The following is a 19092-nucleotide window of genomic DNA, read 5'->3' on the forward strand; positions in this document are numbered from 1 at the left end:
TGTCCAGTTTTCCCAGCACCAACATACTAAAGAGGCTATCTTTTCTCTGCTGTATATTCTTGCCTCCTTTGTCAAAGACAAGGTGCCCATGAAGCTTCTAGTAATTTAATATAAAATAAGTCATGGGAATGTAAAGACCCGCACAGGGAATTACAGTCAGTAATAATGCAATAACTTTGTAGGGTAATAGTCATTAGATTTACTGAGGTGATCAAGTTGTAAAGTATATAAATGTCAAATCACTATTCTGTACATCTGAAACTAGTATAATAGGGTATGTCGATTACATGTCAATAAAAAAGAAAAAAAGCCAATCCTAAGAGGTTACTTACATATGAGCTGATTCCATTTGTATAACATTTCTGAAATAATAAAATTATAAAATTAATGTGGCAGCCAGGATGGGAGGGGAGTTTGGGGGAGAATGGATACATGTATACGTATGGCTAAGCCCCTTAGCTGTTCACCTGAAACTATTTTTTGGTAACCTGCTATACTCCAATACAAAATAATAAGTTAGGAAAAAAAAAAAAACCAGATTACTGATTGCCAGATATAAAGAGAGGGTGGGGGTGGGAGGGGAGTGAGTGTGGTTACAGATGTGTGGCATGAGATATCCCTGTAAAGATGGAAACTGGAAGAATTCTAAAGCTTGACTGTATCAATGCCAACCTCCTGGTTGTAACACTTACTTTAACTCTGCAAAATGTTACCATTGGGGGAAAATGGGTACAGGGTATACACAGAATCTCTCTGTATTATTTCTTACAACTCTATGTATGTGAATCTACAATTCTCTCAAAAAGCTTAATTAAAAAAAAAAACCCTCAGAAAAGAGTATATAAAAACAAAGCAACATTATGTTACTATGCCTGCTAGAGTTACAAATGAAACACACACACACACAAATACAAGTTCTGCTATAAATTATAACAATAACCAAATATGGAAATAAAGCAGCTATAGATTTAGCTTCATAATCATAGATGCAAAGACCAATGGAAATAGAATTCTGAGTCTGATTTCAATAATTAAAGCAACAAAATTACAAAGTTGTTTCCACTTATCACAGGTTCTTGTGGCAATTATAACTAAATTTAAATAAATCAGAAAAAAATATTAAAAATGGCATCAACAGTGAAATGCAATTCCTTGAGAGCAAGGGCCCCACAGAGCAACACACTCGCAAAAGCCATCTTAAACATGGCCATTATAAGCAGAATGAACAGTTATTAAGAAAATATGGAGTCTTACAATGATGTTTCACAAAGTTAAGGCACAAGGTGTCCAACTCTTTCTGACCCCATGGACCATACAGTCCATGGAATTCTCCAGGCCAGAATACTAGAGTGGGTAGCCTTTCCCTTCTCCAGGGGATCTCTGCAACCCAGGGATAGAACCCAGGTCTCCCACACTGCAGGATTCTTTACCAGCTAAGTCACCAGGGAAGCCCACTACAGGGATAGATAAGGCTTAAGATTCCAAAAGGCTGATTACCTCCAGCCACTCTCACCTAATGCCAACCATGGGCACTCACACTACACTTACAGCTGAGTAAAATAAGTATTCGTATGAGTAATGACTAAAATCAAATATAAAACAATGGAGACAATCAATTCACTAGCGAGATGTTTTTTACCCTTTAAAATTTTTCTGTTTATATTGCATTTTGTTTGTGCAAGGAAAAATATTTCATATGAAAATGGTGAAGCTCTACAGAATTTGAATTTATAAAGTTTCATCCCCATTAAACTCTTAACTCCCCATTCCCCTCTCCCTCCACCTCTTGGCAACCACCATTCCACTTTCTCTATGATTCTGACTATTCTCGATACCTCACAGAAGTGGAATCACATAGCATCTGGCCTTTGGTGACAAGCATACTGCACTTAGCATAATGCCTTCAAAGTACCCAAAGTTGTAATGTGTCAGAACTTCCTCCTTTTTTATATTTTAAATATTTGGCTGCACCCTGCAGCATGTGAGATACTAGTTTCCTGAACAGGAATTGAACCATCGCCCCCTGCATTGGAAGGCAGAGTATTAACTACTGGACCACCAGTGGAAGTGAAAGTCGCTCTGTTGTGTCTGACTCTTTGTGACGCCATGGGCTATATATATATATAGTCCTTGGAATTCTCCAGGCCAGAATAATGGAGTAGATAGCCTTTTCCTTCTCCAGGGGGTCTTCCCAGCCCAGAGAAGTCCCCCAAACCTCCTTCCTTTTTAAGGCTGAACAGTAGTCCACTGAACTATATATACCATGTTTTGTTTATCCCTTCATCTTTCAATGGACAACTGAATTGTCCTTACCTTTTGCCTGTTATGCAAAATGCTGCTATAAACATGGATGTAAAAATATCTGTTTGGAGTCCCTGCTTTCAATCCTTACTTATCCAGAAGTGGAATTTCTGGACCATATGATAGTTTTGTTTCCCGCCCCACCTTCTTAGCTTCTCTTAACTTTCTCTCCCAACCAAAACATACTCATCATCTGTCTTGTTCTGCAAGAAGCTGCTGTCAGAAAGTAACACTTGGAAAACATCTAATCGTGACAATGTATTAATAGCTGACAGGGCTTAATACACCACCCCTCCCAGGGACATCTGCATTTGAAAAGAGAAACACCTTAAAGAGAAGAAATGACTTCATCAAATGGTGGCTTTTCAAACTGTAACAGGCTCAGGGTGGGATGGGGACATGGGAACTCATGTCACAGTATTTCTAGTTTTCTCTTCTCAGTCCGAAGATGTAGACGTCCCCCTCCCTCTCTGTTCTGGGTTCTATTATCAGTTACCTTCTCTGTTGTATTTAATTTGCCAACAGACAACATCTAACTATAAACCCCCTCAACAACTCTCCCAGGGGATTCCTCTGCCAGGCACTATGCTGAGGTGCTGGGGAAGCAGGGTGACCTGCGTGGAGCCAGTCTGGACAGCCCCAAGTAGAGTCTTCTGTCTCTCTTAGGCCTGTTTCTCCCTCCTTCTGGGTTTCCAGAGTCTTTAAATGCCCTGTGCTCTTTCTGGGTTCAGAGTCTGGAGCACCTTAGGCTTATTTCTACCTTCACCACGTTCACTTACTTGGCATCCAGAGCAGTTCTCCAATGTCCTCTCTCCCACTCATCCTACCAGACTAACCCAGCTGGGCCCTGACCATCCCCTCTCAGGTCCCCCTGCCTCCTGCCTGGCTGCACCTGCAGCTGTGCTCACAGTACTCGATGAGGCTCTCTCCTGTCTAGGAGAGGAAGTCACCACCCTCAGCTGAGTGTTCCAAACTCTGACTGCAGATTACCTTTCCAGCCTCACCTCCCACTACCCTGTCAAGCACTCGTGTCACACTGAATCAAGGGCTGTTTGCTAAGCAGTCTGAACTACTCCACCTGTGCCTCCGGGCCCCCATTCCTCTACCTGGACGCCTCTCTAGCTCTCCCTCAGAGCTCTGCTTCTGCACCCCTTCTGCAGCTGATCTGCAGGGCCTCCACATTGGAATCTGAAAAGCCCTGCTCTCCTTACAGCTGTCCCAACTGTTTTCTTCACCTCCCTGCTCATCCTTTTCAGCCATCCTTCCCCTTTGCACCCAGGTACCCCAACCTCCCAGAACTACTTCCTTTAGGGTTCAAATACATAGTTCTTTTGGCCTAGGGCCTTCACATAGGTCGCTGACACTCTGGTTGGAATAAGCCCTCCCTTTAATTACTCATCCTTCAGATATCATCAGAGACTGAAAGGAGCCACCCTTGAGTGCATTTCCCTTTTATAATCTAGGGCAATGGCACCCCACTCCAGTACTCTTGCCTGGAAAGTCCCATGGACAGAGGAGCCTGGTAGGCTGCAGTCCATGGGGTCGCGAAGAGCTGGCACAACTGAGCGACTTCACTTTCGCTTTTCACTTTCATGCATTGGAGAAGGCAATGGCACCCCACTCCAGTATTCTTGCCTGGAGAATCCCAGAGACAGAGGAGCCATCTATGGGGTCGCACAGAGTTGGACACGACTGAAGCGACTTAGCAGCAGTAGCAGCAGTGCTCACTTTCACTTCTCACTTTCATGCACTACAGAAGGAAATGGCAACCCACTCCAGTGTTCTTGCCTGGAGAATCCTAGGGATGGGGTAGCCTGGTGGGCTGCTGTCTATGGGATCACACAGAGTCGGACACGACTGAAATGACTTAGCAATAGCAGCAGTGCTCATTACAATGTGCATTTATAAATACCCATTTACTTAATTAAGTTTATCATTTTATTAGGTATGTTTCTTTTTACTAAATTTATTTATTTTTGCTTTTTACGCCAAAACTAGAGGCCAATGACTGTGTCTGTACAGTTCACTATTTTATGTCTGGTGCCCTGAAATATATCTGGCATATAATAGTGGCTAAAAGAAATGGATTTATTACATGAATTATAATTTTTCTCTTTGTAGCTTAAGCTACCTGCCTGAGAAGACTGCAGAAGCTTCTTATGAAACTCATACTTAATCCACTCTTTTCCCTCCCTCTCTCATAAAAAGAGGAAAGAAATAAGGAAGAAAAGGGTGGTGGGGAGAAGGCGCTCTGAGAAACAATGCAAGGAACATAAAAAAAATTTTTTTAAGCTATTAAGGAGGTAGGGAAGGAATGGACTAGGAGTTAAGGTTAGTAGATGCAAACTAGTACATACAGAATGGATGGAAAACAAGGCCCTACTATGGATGGAAAACAAGGTCCTACTACCATATGGCACAGGGAGCAATATTCAATGTCCTGGGTAAGCCATAATAAAAAAGAATGTATATTTTTAAAAACTATCAATAATAAATATTATATTCATGAAATAAGAATAAAATGATATTTTAAAAATAAAGATCAGAGAACTCTTTTCCAAAAATTAAGACAGATAAAATAAATTCAAGAAAAGAGACAAAAAATAGAGAAAATTTAGAAAGTGAGTTTAGAAGGCAGAACACAAAGACAAAATTGATGATGGTAACAAAAATTATATTTAGAACCCAAACATATAGCAATTACCAAGGGCCAGGCACTGAATTAAGCCTCACAACTACCCTATGAGGAAGGTACTATTATTACTTCCAAAGTGAAAACAGGAAAGATTAAAAAATAAAATTATAAAGGATCAGCCCAGGAAATCTAGCATTTGACTAAAATCTTTTCCTATCAGAAAGAAACAGAAAATACAGTGGAAATGAAATGATCACATTAACATACTCAAGACCTGAAAGACCAAGGAACATAAACGATGGAACTCTTTGTCTTTTAGAAACCCATGTGGAAACATCTGCAGAAGAAACTACAAGAAGTCTTGGATTCTCAGGGGGAAACACAGGGAGAAGTTGGGGATATAGTTGAAGTAAGGCTAGCCAAGATGCTTGGATGGGCATATTAGTTTTGACATACCCATTGAGAATGAGTGGAGATGCCAGCAATACCCTGCAAGTCAGGCCTGAAGATAAAAATCTGGATATCAATGGCGTTTAAAGGCACGAGGTTAGATGAGCTCACCTACAGGGAGAAAGGAAAGATGGAAAAGAGGAGAGGAGCTAGAAAGAGTATTTTAATGTAAGTATCAAATAGCAGACATTTTACTTTGCAGGTGTGATAAAGCCACAAAGACTATATATTTGAAACAACAATATATGTTGTTATGGGTATATATTTAAAGAATAACAGGCTCTTGACTATGCTGTGTTATGTTCTTTATTGGAAGTACATGCTACAGGAGAAGAGATTTTTTTCATGTAGATTAGTGAATATTTGTGAGCGGTAATTTCTTGATAAGATATTTTGGATTCAGTTCGTAGGAAGAAAAGGTGAATAGAAGAGTGTGATCAAGCCCACTAGCTCCCAGAGAGATGTTATAACATTTCTCAAAAATTAAAAAGTCTGACAAGGGCTGATGAAAAGGTTCAGAAAAAAGAACCCTCATCTGCTGCTGGTAGGAATACAAATTAGCCTCTTTGGAGAGTAATTCTGCAGTTCTAGTAGAATTTGAACCCAGCTATTTTTAATGCAGCAATTCCACTTCTGAGGATATAACTGTCCTAAAGAAAAACATGTGCAAAAGTGAAAAGACATTCATCGCAGCACTGTAAGTAATAGTAAAAACTGAAAAAAGCTTAAATGTCCATCAACAGGGAAAAGAAAAATAAAATGTGATACATTCAAAGGAGGCAATACCACCTAGGAGTTAAAAATACATATTCATCATCTCAAAACGTATTCATCATTAAGTTGGTATGGTAAATATCATACCAAAATATATTATTATATGGGTATATTTCAACCTTACAATGATAAATGGGAAACAATGCAGAATGAGACACAAAATATAATACTGTTTATATACATTTTAATATGATAATGGTTACCTCTGGGGAGGTTGAAAGAGAAGGGAATGGGGTTGGAAAGATATATCAGAGAAGCTTCAAGTTTAGTAATACTGCTTTCTAATATAAAAACTGAAGCAAATATAATAAAATGTCAAATTTCATTGGTTCTGAGTGTCAGGTACATGTGAAAGTCACTCAGTCTATCTGACCTTTGTGGCCCCATGGATATACAGTCCATGGAATTCTCCAGGCCAGAATACTGGAGTGGATAGCTGTTCCCTTCTCCAGGGGATCTTCCCAACCCAGGGATCGAACCCAGGTCTCCCACATTGCAAGCGGATTCTTTACCAGCTGAGCCACCAGGGAAGCCCAAGAATAATGGAGTGGGTAGCCTATCCCTTCTCCAGCAGATCTGCCTGACCCAAGAATCAAAGCAGGGTCTCCTGCACTGCAACTGGATTCTTTACCAGCTGAGCTACAAGGGAAGCCCTTGTTAGGTACATAAGCATCCAATATATTATCTTTGCAACTGGGGAGAATAGTCTATGTATATAGTGTCTTATTCATAGGAAGAGAAAACGCAAAATAAGCTGAACGTTTTCTGATGTTGATCCAATAAAGGAAATGCTGAAAAAATTTTAAATAATCTTATCATAGTCAATTGAACACGTACCTTTTCAGCTGGCTGCAGAAAAAACAGAAGTAAATATGAAGCTTTCACTGATGGCTGTAAAGGGTATTTAGTTTTCAAAATAACAGTAAGATTACAGTTTCTCTCTGGTACTGAATACTCGGCTTGTCCAAAAGGCATATGTGTAGGTTATTTATCCAATATTTAAACAGCCTAAATACATCACTTTTGGGCTAAAATAACAGTTTTTAAAAGTTAAGAAGATACAGTACAAATAGTTTGTCTTATTTTTCTTTAACTCTTTCTCAATTCATGGATTATTTTCTTCAGTATCTGGAGAAAGAAACTGATACATTCACTATTAGGCATAGTGAAAATAAAAACCCACATCCAAATGTTGAAATTGAACATAAAGAAATACTTTCAGAGCCAAATACAACCAAATAATGAATCAGGCACTCATGTGGCACCAGCCTCTAAACTGAAACATTCAAGTCTTCTAATTCTTGAATGTGATGTACTCATCAGAATAGTAACTGACAGAGTTGAAGATGCTGTTTGTTTTTTTTTCTGGCCATGCCATACAGCTTGTGGGATCTTAGTTCCTGAGACCAAGGCTTAAACTTGGGCCCTGACAGTGAAAGCATGAGGTCCTAACCAGTGGACCACCAGGGAATTCCCTGAAGATATCCTTTAGTGGAAAAATTTCCCTGTAATTTCAGAGTCTGTACTCTGTCGAATTACCCGACAGTCATTTGCTGCCATTCTCAAAGAACTCTAGTTCTGGGTTAGGATTTCTTCATTTAGCCAAAGTTAAGTAAGAACAGAAACCAACTGGATGTAAAATGTAACCTATGCCTCAAGCTGTGAGTGACCTGGAGACAGATGCCTGTGAAAGATGGCAAACCATATTATACTGGATTCTGAAAGCTAAGTAGATTAGTAGGTTTCTTCTTAAATATTATGAGTTAAAAAAAAAATTAAGTCCATATGTATGCTGAATACCTAATACATGGCTGGCAGGTTCCTAAGATGTAAGAAAGCCTCAGGCTGAGACCAGAGATGAGGCCAAGAAGGAGGAGAGTAAAAGCCGAAGCCAAGCTTAGACTATGTAAAATCCTACTTGAGGCAGCTCTGGGTCCAGGACAGAGGAAGCTCTTTCTTCGTCCTCTCTAAGGCCTGGGCCCACTTCTTATTCCTAGGACTCAACCTTCAGGTCATTTTTCAACACTGTTCACATGAGGAAATAGCCTAAATTCTAAAGAAGTAGGTTGAGCTATAGACGTTCCCATTACTTCAACAACACCGGCAAAAGTAAATCAATAACAGTAAAATATAAATGAAAGTAGTAAGTATTATTTTGCTTTTGTGTAACTCCCCAACTAAGACAGTATACAGAATAAATGCCAGAGCTGAGACTGTTCTTCCTATTCAAGGAAACTAGTGTTAGGATAATGGGAAGAGCCTCAGTTAATGAGGTGGTCGCAAGAACCGCTGTCTTACCCAGCTGGTTCTTCATCCCCATGAGCACGGAGTTCATGTGCGCCTTGGATGCGTAGAGCTTGCTCACGGCCTTCCTTGACCTGATCATCTCCTTAGCCAGAACCACACAGACATCCTTCTGACCCTTCTTGGCAGCATCTTTCACAGATCGTTTCACTTTTTCTTCTTCTCTTTGGATATCTAAATTTAGGACAGAACACAAAACACCAAAAGATTAAGGGTAAACCAGGAGATGGCATCACTGACTCAATGGACATGACTTTGAGCAAACTTGGGGAGATACTAAAGGACAGGGAAGCCTGGTGTGTAGCATTCCATGGGGTCTCAAGGAGTTAGACATGACTTAGCAACTGAAGAACAAGGAGGAGATTTTCTAGCACTGAAATCTGTTCTCACTGTGATCTAAACGTGTCTATTAAGCAGGAAACAGGAGGATACAAACCAAATAAAAATAATAAATTATTTCTAATATTATTTCCAATATCACATTAAAGTAATAAAAGTTAAACAGAAAAACAAATCCTATTACACCAGATAAAATTTCAAAACTGCTTTTGCAAGCCCATTCTAACATCTGTTGGTACTGGTATTAAGGAACCTGCAACTTAAGGAAAGCCTGAACATGCTAGAAGTGTCACAACACAGGGTGATGACTCACTGACACACATCACGAAATGATCATGTTAAGTTTAGTTAACATCCATCATCTCATACAAATATAAAACACAGAAAAACACTTCTTCCTTGTGATGAGAACTCGGGATTTACTCTCTCTTAACAGCTTTCATATATAACATACAGCAGCATCAATTATATTTATCCTGTCATACATGACATCCCTAGTGCTTATTCATCTTATACTGAAGTCAGTACCTTTTGACCACCTTCATCCAATTCTCACTCCCTGCAAACTAGACCTCTGGCGACCACAAACCTTATCTCTTTTTCTATGAATTTGCTTGTTTGTGGTTTTTTGAACTATAAGTGGCCTATGGCACTATGATAGGTCCTGGTGCACAGCATAGTGATTTGGTATTTCTGTGCATTACAAAATGATCACCACAAGTCTAGTTACCATCCATCATCATAAAAGATATATTATTATTATTGATTATATTTCCCACTCTGTACATTTTATCCCTGTGATTCGTTTATTTTGTAACTGGAAGTTTGCACCTCTTGATCTCCCTTATCTATTTCACTCATTCCCCTGCACCCCTCCCTTCTGACCACCATTTGCTCTCTGCCTCAGTAACTGTTTCTGTTTTGCTATGTTTGTTCATTTGTTTTGTTTTTGAGATTCCACATATATGTGAAATCATATGGTATTTTCTTTCTCTGTCTTATTTCACTTAGCATAATTCCCTTGAGGTCCATCATGCTGTCACAAACAACAAGATTTTGTTCCTTTTCATGGCTGAGTAATATTCTAGCATATATATATATACACACAACATCTTTAGCTATTCATCTATCATGGGTACTGAGGTTGCTTTCATATCTTGGCTACTGTGAGTAATGCTGCAGTAAACACAGGGATGAATATATCATTCCAAATTAGTGTCTTTGTTTCCTTTGGGGAAATACCCAGACATATAACTGCTGGATTATATGGTAGTTCTAGTTTTTTGAAGAACCTCTGTGCTGTTTTCCATAGTTGCTACACCAATTTACGTTTCCATCAATATTGCACAAGGGTTCCCCATTCTCCCCATCCCAATCCAACAATTTTTATTTGCTATCTTTTTAATAATAGCCATTTTCCACAGGTGTGAGACAGTGTCTCACTCTGGTTTTGATTTGCATTTTCCTGATGATTAGTGATGTTGAGCATCTTTTCATTTCTTTGTTGTCTTCTTTGGAAAAATGCCTATTCAGGTTCTCTGCCCATTTTAAAAATCAGTTTTATTGCCTATTTGAGGTTTTTTATGTGTCTATATAAATTTGAGATTATTTGTTCAGTGAAAAATGCCACTGGAATTCTAATAGGTATTGAAGTCAATCTATAGATGACTCTGAGTAGTAGTTATTTTAACAATATTAATTCTTCAAACTCATTCACATGGGATAGTTGTTTGTGTCATTTTCAGTTTATTTCATCAACATCTTACAGTTTTCTAAATACAAGATTTTTACCTCCTTCATTTGATTTACTCCTAGGCACTTTATTCTCTTTGATGCAACTGTAAATGGAATTGTTTTCTTAACTTCTCTTTCTGATGGTTTGTTGTTAAAAAAAAAACATAAGATTTCTCTATATTAATTTTGTATGCTACAACCTTACTGAATTCACTTATTATTTCTAATAGTTATTTGGTGGTATCTTTAGGGTTTTCTATACATAGTATCATGTCATCTTCAAAGAGTAACAGTTCTTTCTTACCAGTTTGGATCATTTTATATCTTTTTCTTGTCTGACTGTATGGCTAGGACTTCCAAGGCTATATTACATAAAGAGTGCAAAAGTGGGCCACCCTTGTCTTTTTCCTGATCTTAGAGGAAATGCTTTCTTTCGGCTCTTCACTCTTGAATATGATGTTGGCTATAGGCTGGTCATAGATAGCCTTTATTATGTTGAGTGATGTACCTTCTCTAGTCCCTTTGCTGAGTTTTATATCATAAATGGATGTTTAATTATGTCAAAAGTTTTTGCTGTATTTTTTGAGATGACTGTATGATTTTCATTCTTCAGTTTATTAACGTGGTATATCACAATGTATAGTTTGCATAAACTGAACCATCCTTGCATCCTTGGGATAAAATGCCACTTGATCATGGAGTATAATCCTTTTCAATGTACTGGTGAATTTGGTTGCTAATATTTTGTTGGGAATTTTTGCATCTATGTTCATCAGCGATATGGCCTGTATTTTTCTATTTTGTGTGTGGTATCTTTGTCTGGTTTTGACATCAGGGTGATCTGGGCTCAAAGAATGAGTTTGGGAGTTTTCTTTCCTATTCGAATGTTTGGAATAGTTTGAGAAGGACAGATGTAAACTCTTCTTTAAATATTTGGTAGAATTCACCCATTAAACTCTTTGGTCCTCAACTTTTGTTTCTTGGGAGTTGTTTTCTTGCTGATTTAATTTCATTACTGGTAATAGGTCTATTCACATTTTTTATTTCTTCTTGATTCAATCTTGGAAGACTCTATTTCTAAAAATTCACCCATTTCTTGTAGTAATCTGTCCATAGTAATCTCCTATAATTCTTTGTATTTCTCTAGTGTCAATTTTAAGTTCTACTTTTTCCTTTCTGATTTTATTTACTAGGCCCTCTCTTTTTCTTGATGAGCCTAGCTACAGATTTTTAAATTTTGTTTATCTTCTCAAAGAACCACCTTTTACTTTCACTGATTTTTTCTACTTTTCTTTAAAATTTTCTATTTCATTTATTTTTGCTCTGATCTTCTTTATTCATTCCTCCTACTAACTTTGGGTTTGCAAGTTGTTTATCCTAGTTCCTTTATGTATAAGGTTAGGTTGTTTGAAATTTTTTTCTTGTTTCCTGTGGTAGGCTTATATTGCTATAAACTTCCCTCAGAAATGCTTTTGCTGTGTGCCATAGATTTTGGATTGCTTTGTTTCCATTTTCACTTGACTCCACATAATTATTTTTTTCTATTTTTTGCTGCACTGCATGGCTTGTGGGATCTTACTTCCTCAACCAGGGATCAAACCTGGGCCCTAAGCAGGATTCCTTGGAGAAGGCAGTGGTAACCTACTCCAGTATTCTTGCCTAGAGAATTTCATGGATAGAGGAGCCTGGTGGGCTATAGTCCACGGGGTCACAAAGAGTCGGATATGACTTTGCCTGTGTGTACTGAACTGTAACTTCCTCCAATTTTAAAGGAAAACTGAAGAAGGAAATGGCAACCCACTCCAGTGTTCTTGCCTGGAGAATCCCACAGATGGGGGAGCCTGGTGGGCTGCCATCTATGGGGTCACACAGAGTCGGACACGACTGAAGTGACTTAGTAGCAGTAGTAGTAGTAGGCGAGAAGAGTAGAGTCCAAACCACTGGACTGCCAGGGAATTCCCTGACTCTAAGTAGTTTTTGGTTTCCTCTTTGAGTTCTTCAGTAACCCACTGGCTTTTGAGTAGCATACTGTTTAATCTCTATGAGTTTGTGTTTGCAGTTTTTTCCCCTTTATAGTTGATTTCTCATAGTATTGCAGTCCCATAGCATTGTAGTTAGAAAAGATGGTTGATACTCTTTTGATCTTGTTTTGTGGTCTACCATGTGATTTATCCTGGAGAATGTTCTATGTGTACCTGAAAAGAATATGTATTCTGCTGCTTTTGGATGGAATGTTCTGTAAACATCCAACAGGGTTTGAAATAAAGAGGTGTGAATTTCTAATTTTGTTCTTTTTCAATGTTTTTGTGTTTTTTTTGTTTTTTTTTTTTTTTTGCTCTCTGGAATCACTTGAGATCCCATATGAAGTTTAGGATAGATCTTTTTCCATTTCTTCAAAAAACATTACTGGGATTTCCATAAGGACTGCAATGACTCTATAGATCACACTGGGTGCTATGACATCTTAACAGTATTAATTATTCTAATCCATGAATATAGGATGTCTTCCCATGTATTTATGCCTTTAATTTCTTTCAGCAATATCTTATAGCTTTCATCATAAGCCTTTCACCCCCTAGGTTAACGAAATTCCTAAGTATTTTATTTTTTGGTACTATCATAAATGGCACTGTTTTCTTAATTTCCTTTTCCAGCTACTAGCATATAAAATAATACAAGTGATTTTTGTTTTGTATCTTGCAACTTTGCTAAATTCATTTACTAGTTCTAATAGTCGGGTTGTGAAATCTTTAGGGTTTTATACATGTAAGATCACATTACCGGCAAACAGATAATTCAACTTCTTCATCTACAATTTGAAAATCTATCCTGGATAATGTACCTTGTGCACTTAAGAATGTGTATTCTGTTGTTGTTGCATTGAGTATTCTATACATGTCTGTTGGATCTAGTTGACTGCTGTGCTGTTCAAGTCATCTTTGACCCTTACTAATTTGGTTATTATATATCCACTTTTGGGAATGAGTTATATTAAAGTCTTCAACTACTGTTGTAGAATCTACTTACCTTCATATATTTTAACCATGTGCCATTAGGTGCATAGGTGTATATAACTGTTACATCTTATTGTATTAAAATATAATGTCCTTCTTTGACTCTTGTAATCTTTTTTGATTTAAAGTTTACCTTATATTAGTACAGCAGCCTCCATCCTTTAAGTTACTATTTCTATGGCATATCTTTTTCCTTTCTTTCACTTTCAAAACCTATTTGTATCTTTGGATCTAAAGTGAGTCTCTTATATATAGTATACACTAGGGTCATTTTCCCCCATTCTGCCAAGGTCTATTTTTGATTGGAGAATTTAATTTATTTATATTTTAAGTAATTACTATGGGAAGGAAATCTTTAAAAAAGAGGAGATATATGTATACACAGAACTTCGCTGTACGGCAGAAACTAACACAACATTGGAAAGCAACTATATGCCAACAAAAATTAATTTTAAAAAAGTAATTACTGATGAGCAGGGGCTTAATTCTTCCATTTTGCCTTGTCTGTAGGTCTTATAGTTTTTTATCCTTCATTTCCTACATTATCTTCTTCTGTGCTTATGTCTTTTCTTATGGTGAAACTTTTCAAGTCCCTTTTCATTTGCTTCTGGGTATAATTTATATCTACTTTCTCTGTGATTATCATGGTGAATGCACTTAATATACTAATGTGATAACACTAATTTGAATTTATATGAGCTTAACTTTAATATTATACAAAAACTTTACTTCTTTACAGTTTTGTCTGCACCCCCATTCAGTTACTAATGTCACAAAAGTACATCTGTCTGCACTATATGTTAAAAAATAAAGCCTAATATATTTTTAAATGCACAAGTCCCCTAAATCATGTGAAAACAAAAAATGAAGTTACAAACCAAAGTTACAAAAATATTAGCTTTTATAATTGCCCATGCATTTATCTTTAATGGAGACTTTTTTTTTTAATAGTTTTAAGTTACTAACTATTGTAACTATCTATAGTAACAAGCTGTTACTATCTATCAACCGGAAGGACATGCTTTAGCATTTCTTGCCAAGGCAAGTCTAGGGATAACAAACCCAATCAGCTTTCATTTAAGTAGGACTGTCACGCCTTTGTTTTGCTGGATATAGGATTCTTGATATACCGGTATCTTCTTCCAGCACTTAAAATATATAAACTCACTTCCTTCTGGCGCTCAATATTTCTGATAAGAAATCTGTTGAAAGTCTTATTCAGGATCCCTTGTATGTGAGAAGCCATTTCTTGCTGCTTTAAACATTCACTCCTTGTCTTTCTATAGTTTGATTATAATATGCCTTGGCATGGGCCTCTTGAGTTTATTCCACCTTAGTGTGTGTGGAACTTCTTGGGTGGTTATATTCACATTTTTCATGAAATATGTTAAGTTTTTATCTTTATTTCCTCAAATAATCTCTTTGCCCCTTCTCTCTTGCCTTTCCTTCTGGGACATCCACAATATGTATGCTGCCCCAACTGATGGTTTCCAACAGGTCCCTTAGGCTCTGTTTGCTTCATTTTCTTTTTCCCTTCTGTTCCTCAGACTTGACCATTTCAACTGTACTATTTTCAAGTTCATTACTTCTTCTACCTGCTCAAATCTGCTTCTGAATAACTCTAGCAATTTTTTCATTGAATGTTATATTTTCCAGGTGCATAATTTCTTTTTGCTTCTTGTTCATGTTTTCTGTCTCTTTACTTATACTTCCATTTTGCTTATATATCATTTTCTTGACTTTGTTCACACCTTACTTTAGTTCTCTGCATGTCTTTAAGATGGTTGTTTTAAAGTCTTGGTTAGTAAATCTGCCATCTGGTCTTTTTCAGGGAACTTTTCTGTTCATATCCTTTCAATGGTCCATACTTTCCTGTTTTTTTGATACCTTGTGATCTTGTTGTTATTTTGAAAACTGGACATTTAAGCTTTTTAAGATGATAACTCTGGAAGTTAGATTTTCCTAGGGTTTGACAGGCTTTTTTGTTTGGTTTTATTGCTGTAGGGTATCTCTGTACTGAGATCATCCTGAGATGTAAACTTAGCCTTTTCAGGTCTTTTTAGAACCTGTGTATTTCCCTGGGCATGCACAGTGACCACCTATATTCCCCAGTATATGTGGTTGCTTCTCTTTGTTATTTAATATTTTATTTATTTATTTGGCCATACCAAGTCTTAGTGGTGGCATGTGGGATCTACTTCCCTGACCAGAGATCAAACCCAGGCCCCCTGCAGTGGAAGTACGGTGTCTAAGCCACTGGAGAAGTCCCTGCGGTTGTTTTTGATTGTCTTAGTCCTTGATGTCAGGGATGTAAAATGGTACAGTGCTGCGGAAAATGCTATTGTGGCTCCTCTAAAATTAACTACAGAATTAATTACCATTTGACCAATCCTTCCCTCTCCTAAACCCTCCTCACCACCCAGCAACCACAAGTCTGTTCTCTATCTCTGAGTCTGTTTCTGTTTCATAGATATGCTCATTTGTATCATAGTTTACATTCCACATATAACTGATATCATATGTACATAAACTGATGAATGTAAACCATTTAAAAATATACAGTTCATTGATATTAAGTACACTTACACTGTTGTACAGCCATCATCACTATCTCCTGAACTTTCCCTTCGTTTCTTGTTGAAACTCTGTTCATATTAACAGTGACTCTCCATTTTTCCTTCTTCACATTCCCTGGTAATCACTATTCTTTCTGTCTCTATAAATCAGACTCAGTGTAATCAGAGTATTTATCCCATTGTGTCTGGCTTATTTTACTTCATAATGTTTTCATGACTCATTTATGTGATACCATGTATCAGAATTTCCTTCTTTTTAAAGACTGAATAAATATCCCATTGTATGTATATACTTCATTTTGTTTATGTATTCATCTATCAATAGAAATTTGGGTTATTTATACCTTCTGCTATTGAGAATTATGCTGTTATGAACATGTGTGTACAATTTATTTAATCTGACTTACATAAAACCATTTCTTTATAAGTAGGAAGAACTTTATTTAGGTTTTTTTTTTTAATTGCTTAAAACAACAAAAATTTATTCTTTAATTCTGGTACACAGAAGTCTAAAATCAAAGTGTTGTTGGACTTCCCTGATGGTATAGTGAATAAGAATCCACCTGCCAGTGCAGAGGACATGGGTTTGATCCCTGGTCCAAGATTTCACATGCCACAGAGCAACTAAAGCCTGTTTACAACATCTACTGAGCTCATGCCCTAGGGCCCATGAGCCTTAACTACTGAGTCAATGTGCCACAACTAATAAAGCCTGCATGATCTAGAGCCCACACTCTGCAACTACTGAGCCTGCCTACTGCAATTACTGAAGTCCACGTGCCCAGAGCCTGTGCTGCACAAGAGAAACCAATGCAGAGAAGCCTGCTCACCACAACTAGAGAAAGCCCACGCCCAGCAACAAAGACCCAGAGCAACCAAAAATAAATATATAATAAAATCAAGGTGTTGGAAGAGCTTCATTTCTTCTGGGAGCTTCAAGAAAGAATCCATTTCCTTGCCTTTTCTAGTTTCTAGAGGTCAAATGCATTCCTTAGCTTATGTCTTCTTCCTTCATCTTCAAAGCAATCCATTCCACCATCTGGTTCTGTGGTCACAACTCCTTTTCTCAACATACTGCCTCCCTTTTATAAGAACTCTTATGATTACAATGGGCCCACCCAAAGAACCCAGGATAATCTCCCCATCTCAAGATCTCTAATCAAATGTGCAAGTTCCTTTTTGCCAAGTAAGGTAACATATTCACAGGTTCTGGGTATTAGGACGTGGACATCTTTGGGAGGCCATTATTCTATCATAGAACGTGAGCACCTGCTTTGTTTCCAACACGAACCTAGACTCTAGGAAATCAGAGCTGAATGAACATGGTCCCTTCCCCTTGAACAGCTGAATTTCAGGCTCCAGGAAAGATTTACTTCTTCTAAAATGTAACATTTCTTTGAGTTGATTATATCTTATTTTCCTTATAATAATTAGAAAGCAAATAATTAGAGCTATAAATAATATAAACTATGTTTTCTGTATGAAGATTCAGCCTATTTTTATGAACTAATGCAAAATACAGCAACAGGATAAGAGACATAAAATAGTAATTTACCTCTTATTTGCCTGTCAACAACTCTCATTTCCTTTCTTATCTTCAATGACCATTCATTGACCTGGGAAAAATTTTAGAAAAGGAATTATAAGAGAAGCCAACACCTCCAATTCACCAAATTTTGAAAAATTTTCTATTAATTTTACATTTAATCTTAACACAATCTAGAAATAAAATAAGCTTATTTTGAAAGAAACTGCCTTAGGGCCAAATTCTTTTTAGTCTTTTTATTCATAGTACATAGAATTCTCAAACTATTCAAAGATTCCTATTCTGAAGGCAGTATGAAGCACTTTATACAAGATCTCTGAGAGTTCAACACCCTGCAGGTATATACAATTTTTCAAGAGGTGCATGGGGACAGAAAGGTTTTATGAGCAACAGATTTTTTTATTTCTATACATAATTATTTAAAAAACTGCTGTACCTGTGTCATAAAAGTTCACCTTTTCTTTCTCCCCTTTAACAATTACACCACTTCATTTTACAGAAGAAATATTTCTCCAGCCTATATGTCTTTTACTATGATAGATTTCCCTGAGAGGCAAAAACCTCTGAAGCACTAAGCATAGAGCCAACTAGAAATACTGGTGTAGGTGTTGAGAAAGTAGTGAATGACTGTAATGATTGCCAAATTCTTACACAATTTCCCCTAGTCCTTCAGTTTCAAAAATGAAGGAAAATAATTTATCAGTTGATAAATCATTAAAACTAAACTTTACATTAAATCAATATGTGCTTTTTGGTATATGATCCAGAAGTTCAAAGAACTAAGTGATGCTGATGTACAAAATTCTTTCCACTACCATCTACTTATTAATATTAATGATGTTTCCCAACGTTTGAATCTAATAAAACATAAAATAGGACTTTCTTCTAGTTGAGGCACCTCATGATGAACATCTCTTGTCTACACCAGTGTCATGCCATCCAAGGGCCCTTGGCAGTTGGCACAGATCTTCAGACACAAGAAGATGGCCACAGTCACGGCACACTGCAAAGAGGGCAACAGTCTCTGTAGGTGAATGGGTTACCCCCAGAGTTGATCCACCCATGCAGAGCTACAATACAAGCTCCCAGCAATGGTTCTACTTCTTGGGAAGGAGCAATTAGCTGGCATGGACCTCAGTGTCCACGTGAAGGGTGGTGGTCACACAGCTCATATTTTTGCAATCTACCAGTCCACCTTCAAAGCCCTGGTGATCTTACTATCAGAAATATGTAGATAGGTTTCAAAAAAAAGATCAAAGATATCCTCAACCAAGATGAGGACACTGAACACTGCTAGTAACTGCAAATTCAAATGTCTGGAGACCCTAGTGCCCACAATCACTACCAGAAATTCTACCAATCATGACAATCAGGGTTAACCTTTATAATAAAAAATGGTTGTGGGATTTAAGGTAAAAA

The 19092-nt window shown here is 37.4% G+C and overlaps 1 protein-coding gene across 3 annotated transcripts in view; it reads right to left on the minus strand.

Moving 5' to 3' along the window:
• LOC101107266 (charged multivesicular body protein 3) overlaps positions 1-19092 on the minus strand; it is an 87556-nt gene that overhangs the window by 12886 nt on the left and 55578 nt on the right. For 2 of the 3 annotated variants that reach the window (XM_012169683.5, XM_004005892.6), the window contains 2 exons: positions 17683-17743; positions 8459-8638 (listed from right to left, as the gene is read on the minus strand). In XM_012169683.5, the coding sequence (XP_012025073.1) occupies positions 8459-8638; positions 17683-17743 (241 nt within the window). Of the gene's footprint in view, positions 1-332; positions 363-8458; positions 8639-17682; positions 17744-19092 lie in introns of all 3 variants that reach the window. The other variant, XM_042246067.2, reaches the window with a different exon arrangement.

This window comes from Ovis aries, chromosome 3 (assembly GCF_016772045.2).
Source record: "Ovis aries strain OAR_USU_Benz2616 breed Rambouillet chromosome 3, ARS-UI_Ramb_v3.0, whole genome shotgun sequence".
Taxonomy (NCBI): domain Eukaryota; kingdom Metazoa; phylum Chordata; class Mammalia; order Artiodactyla; family Bovidae; genus Ovis; species Ovis aries.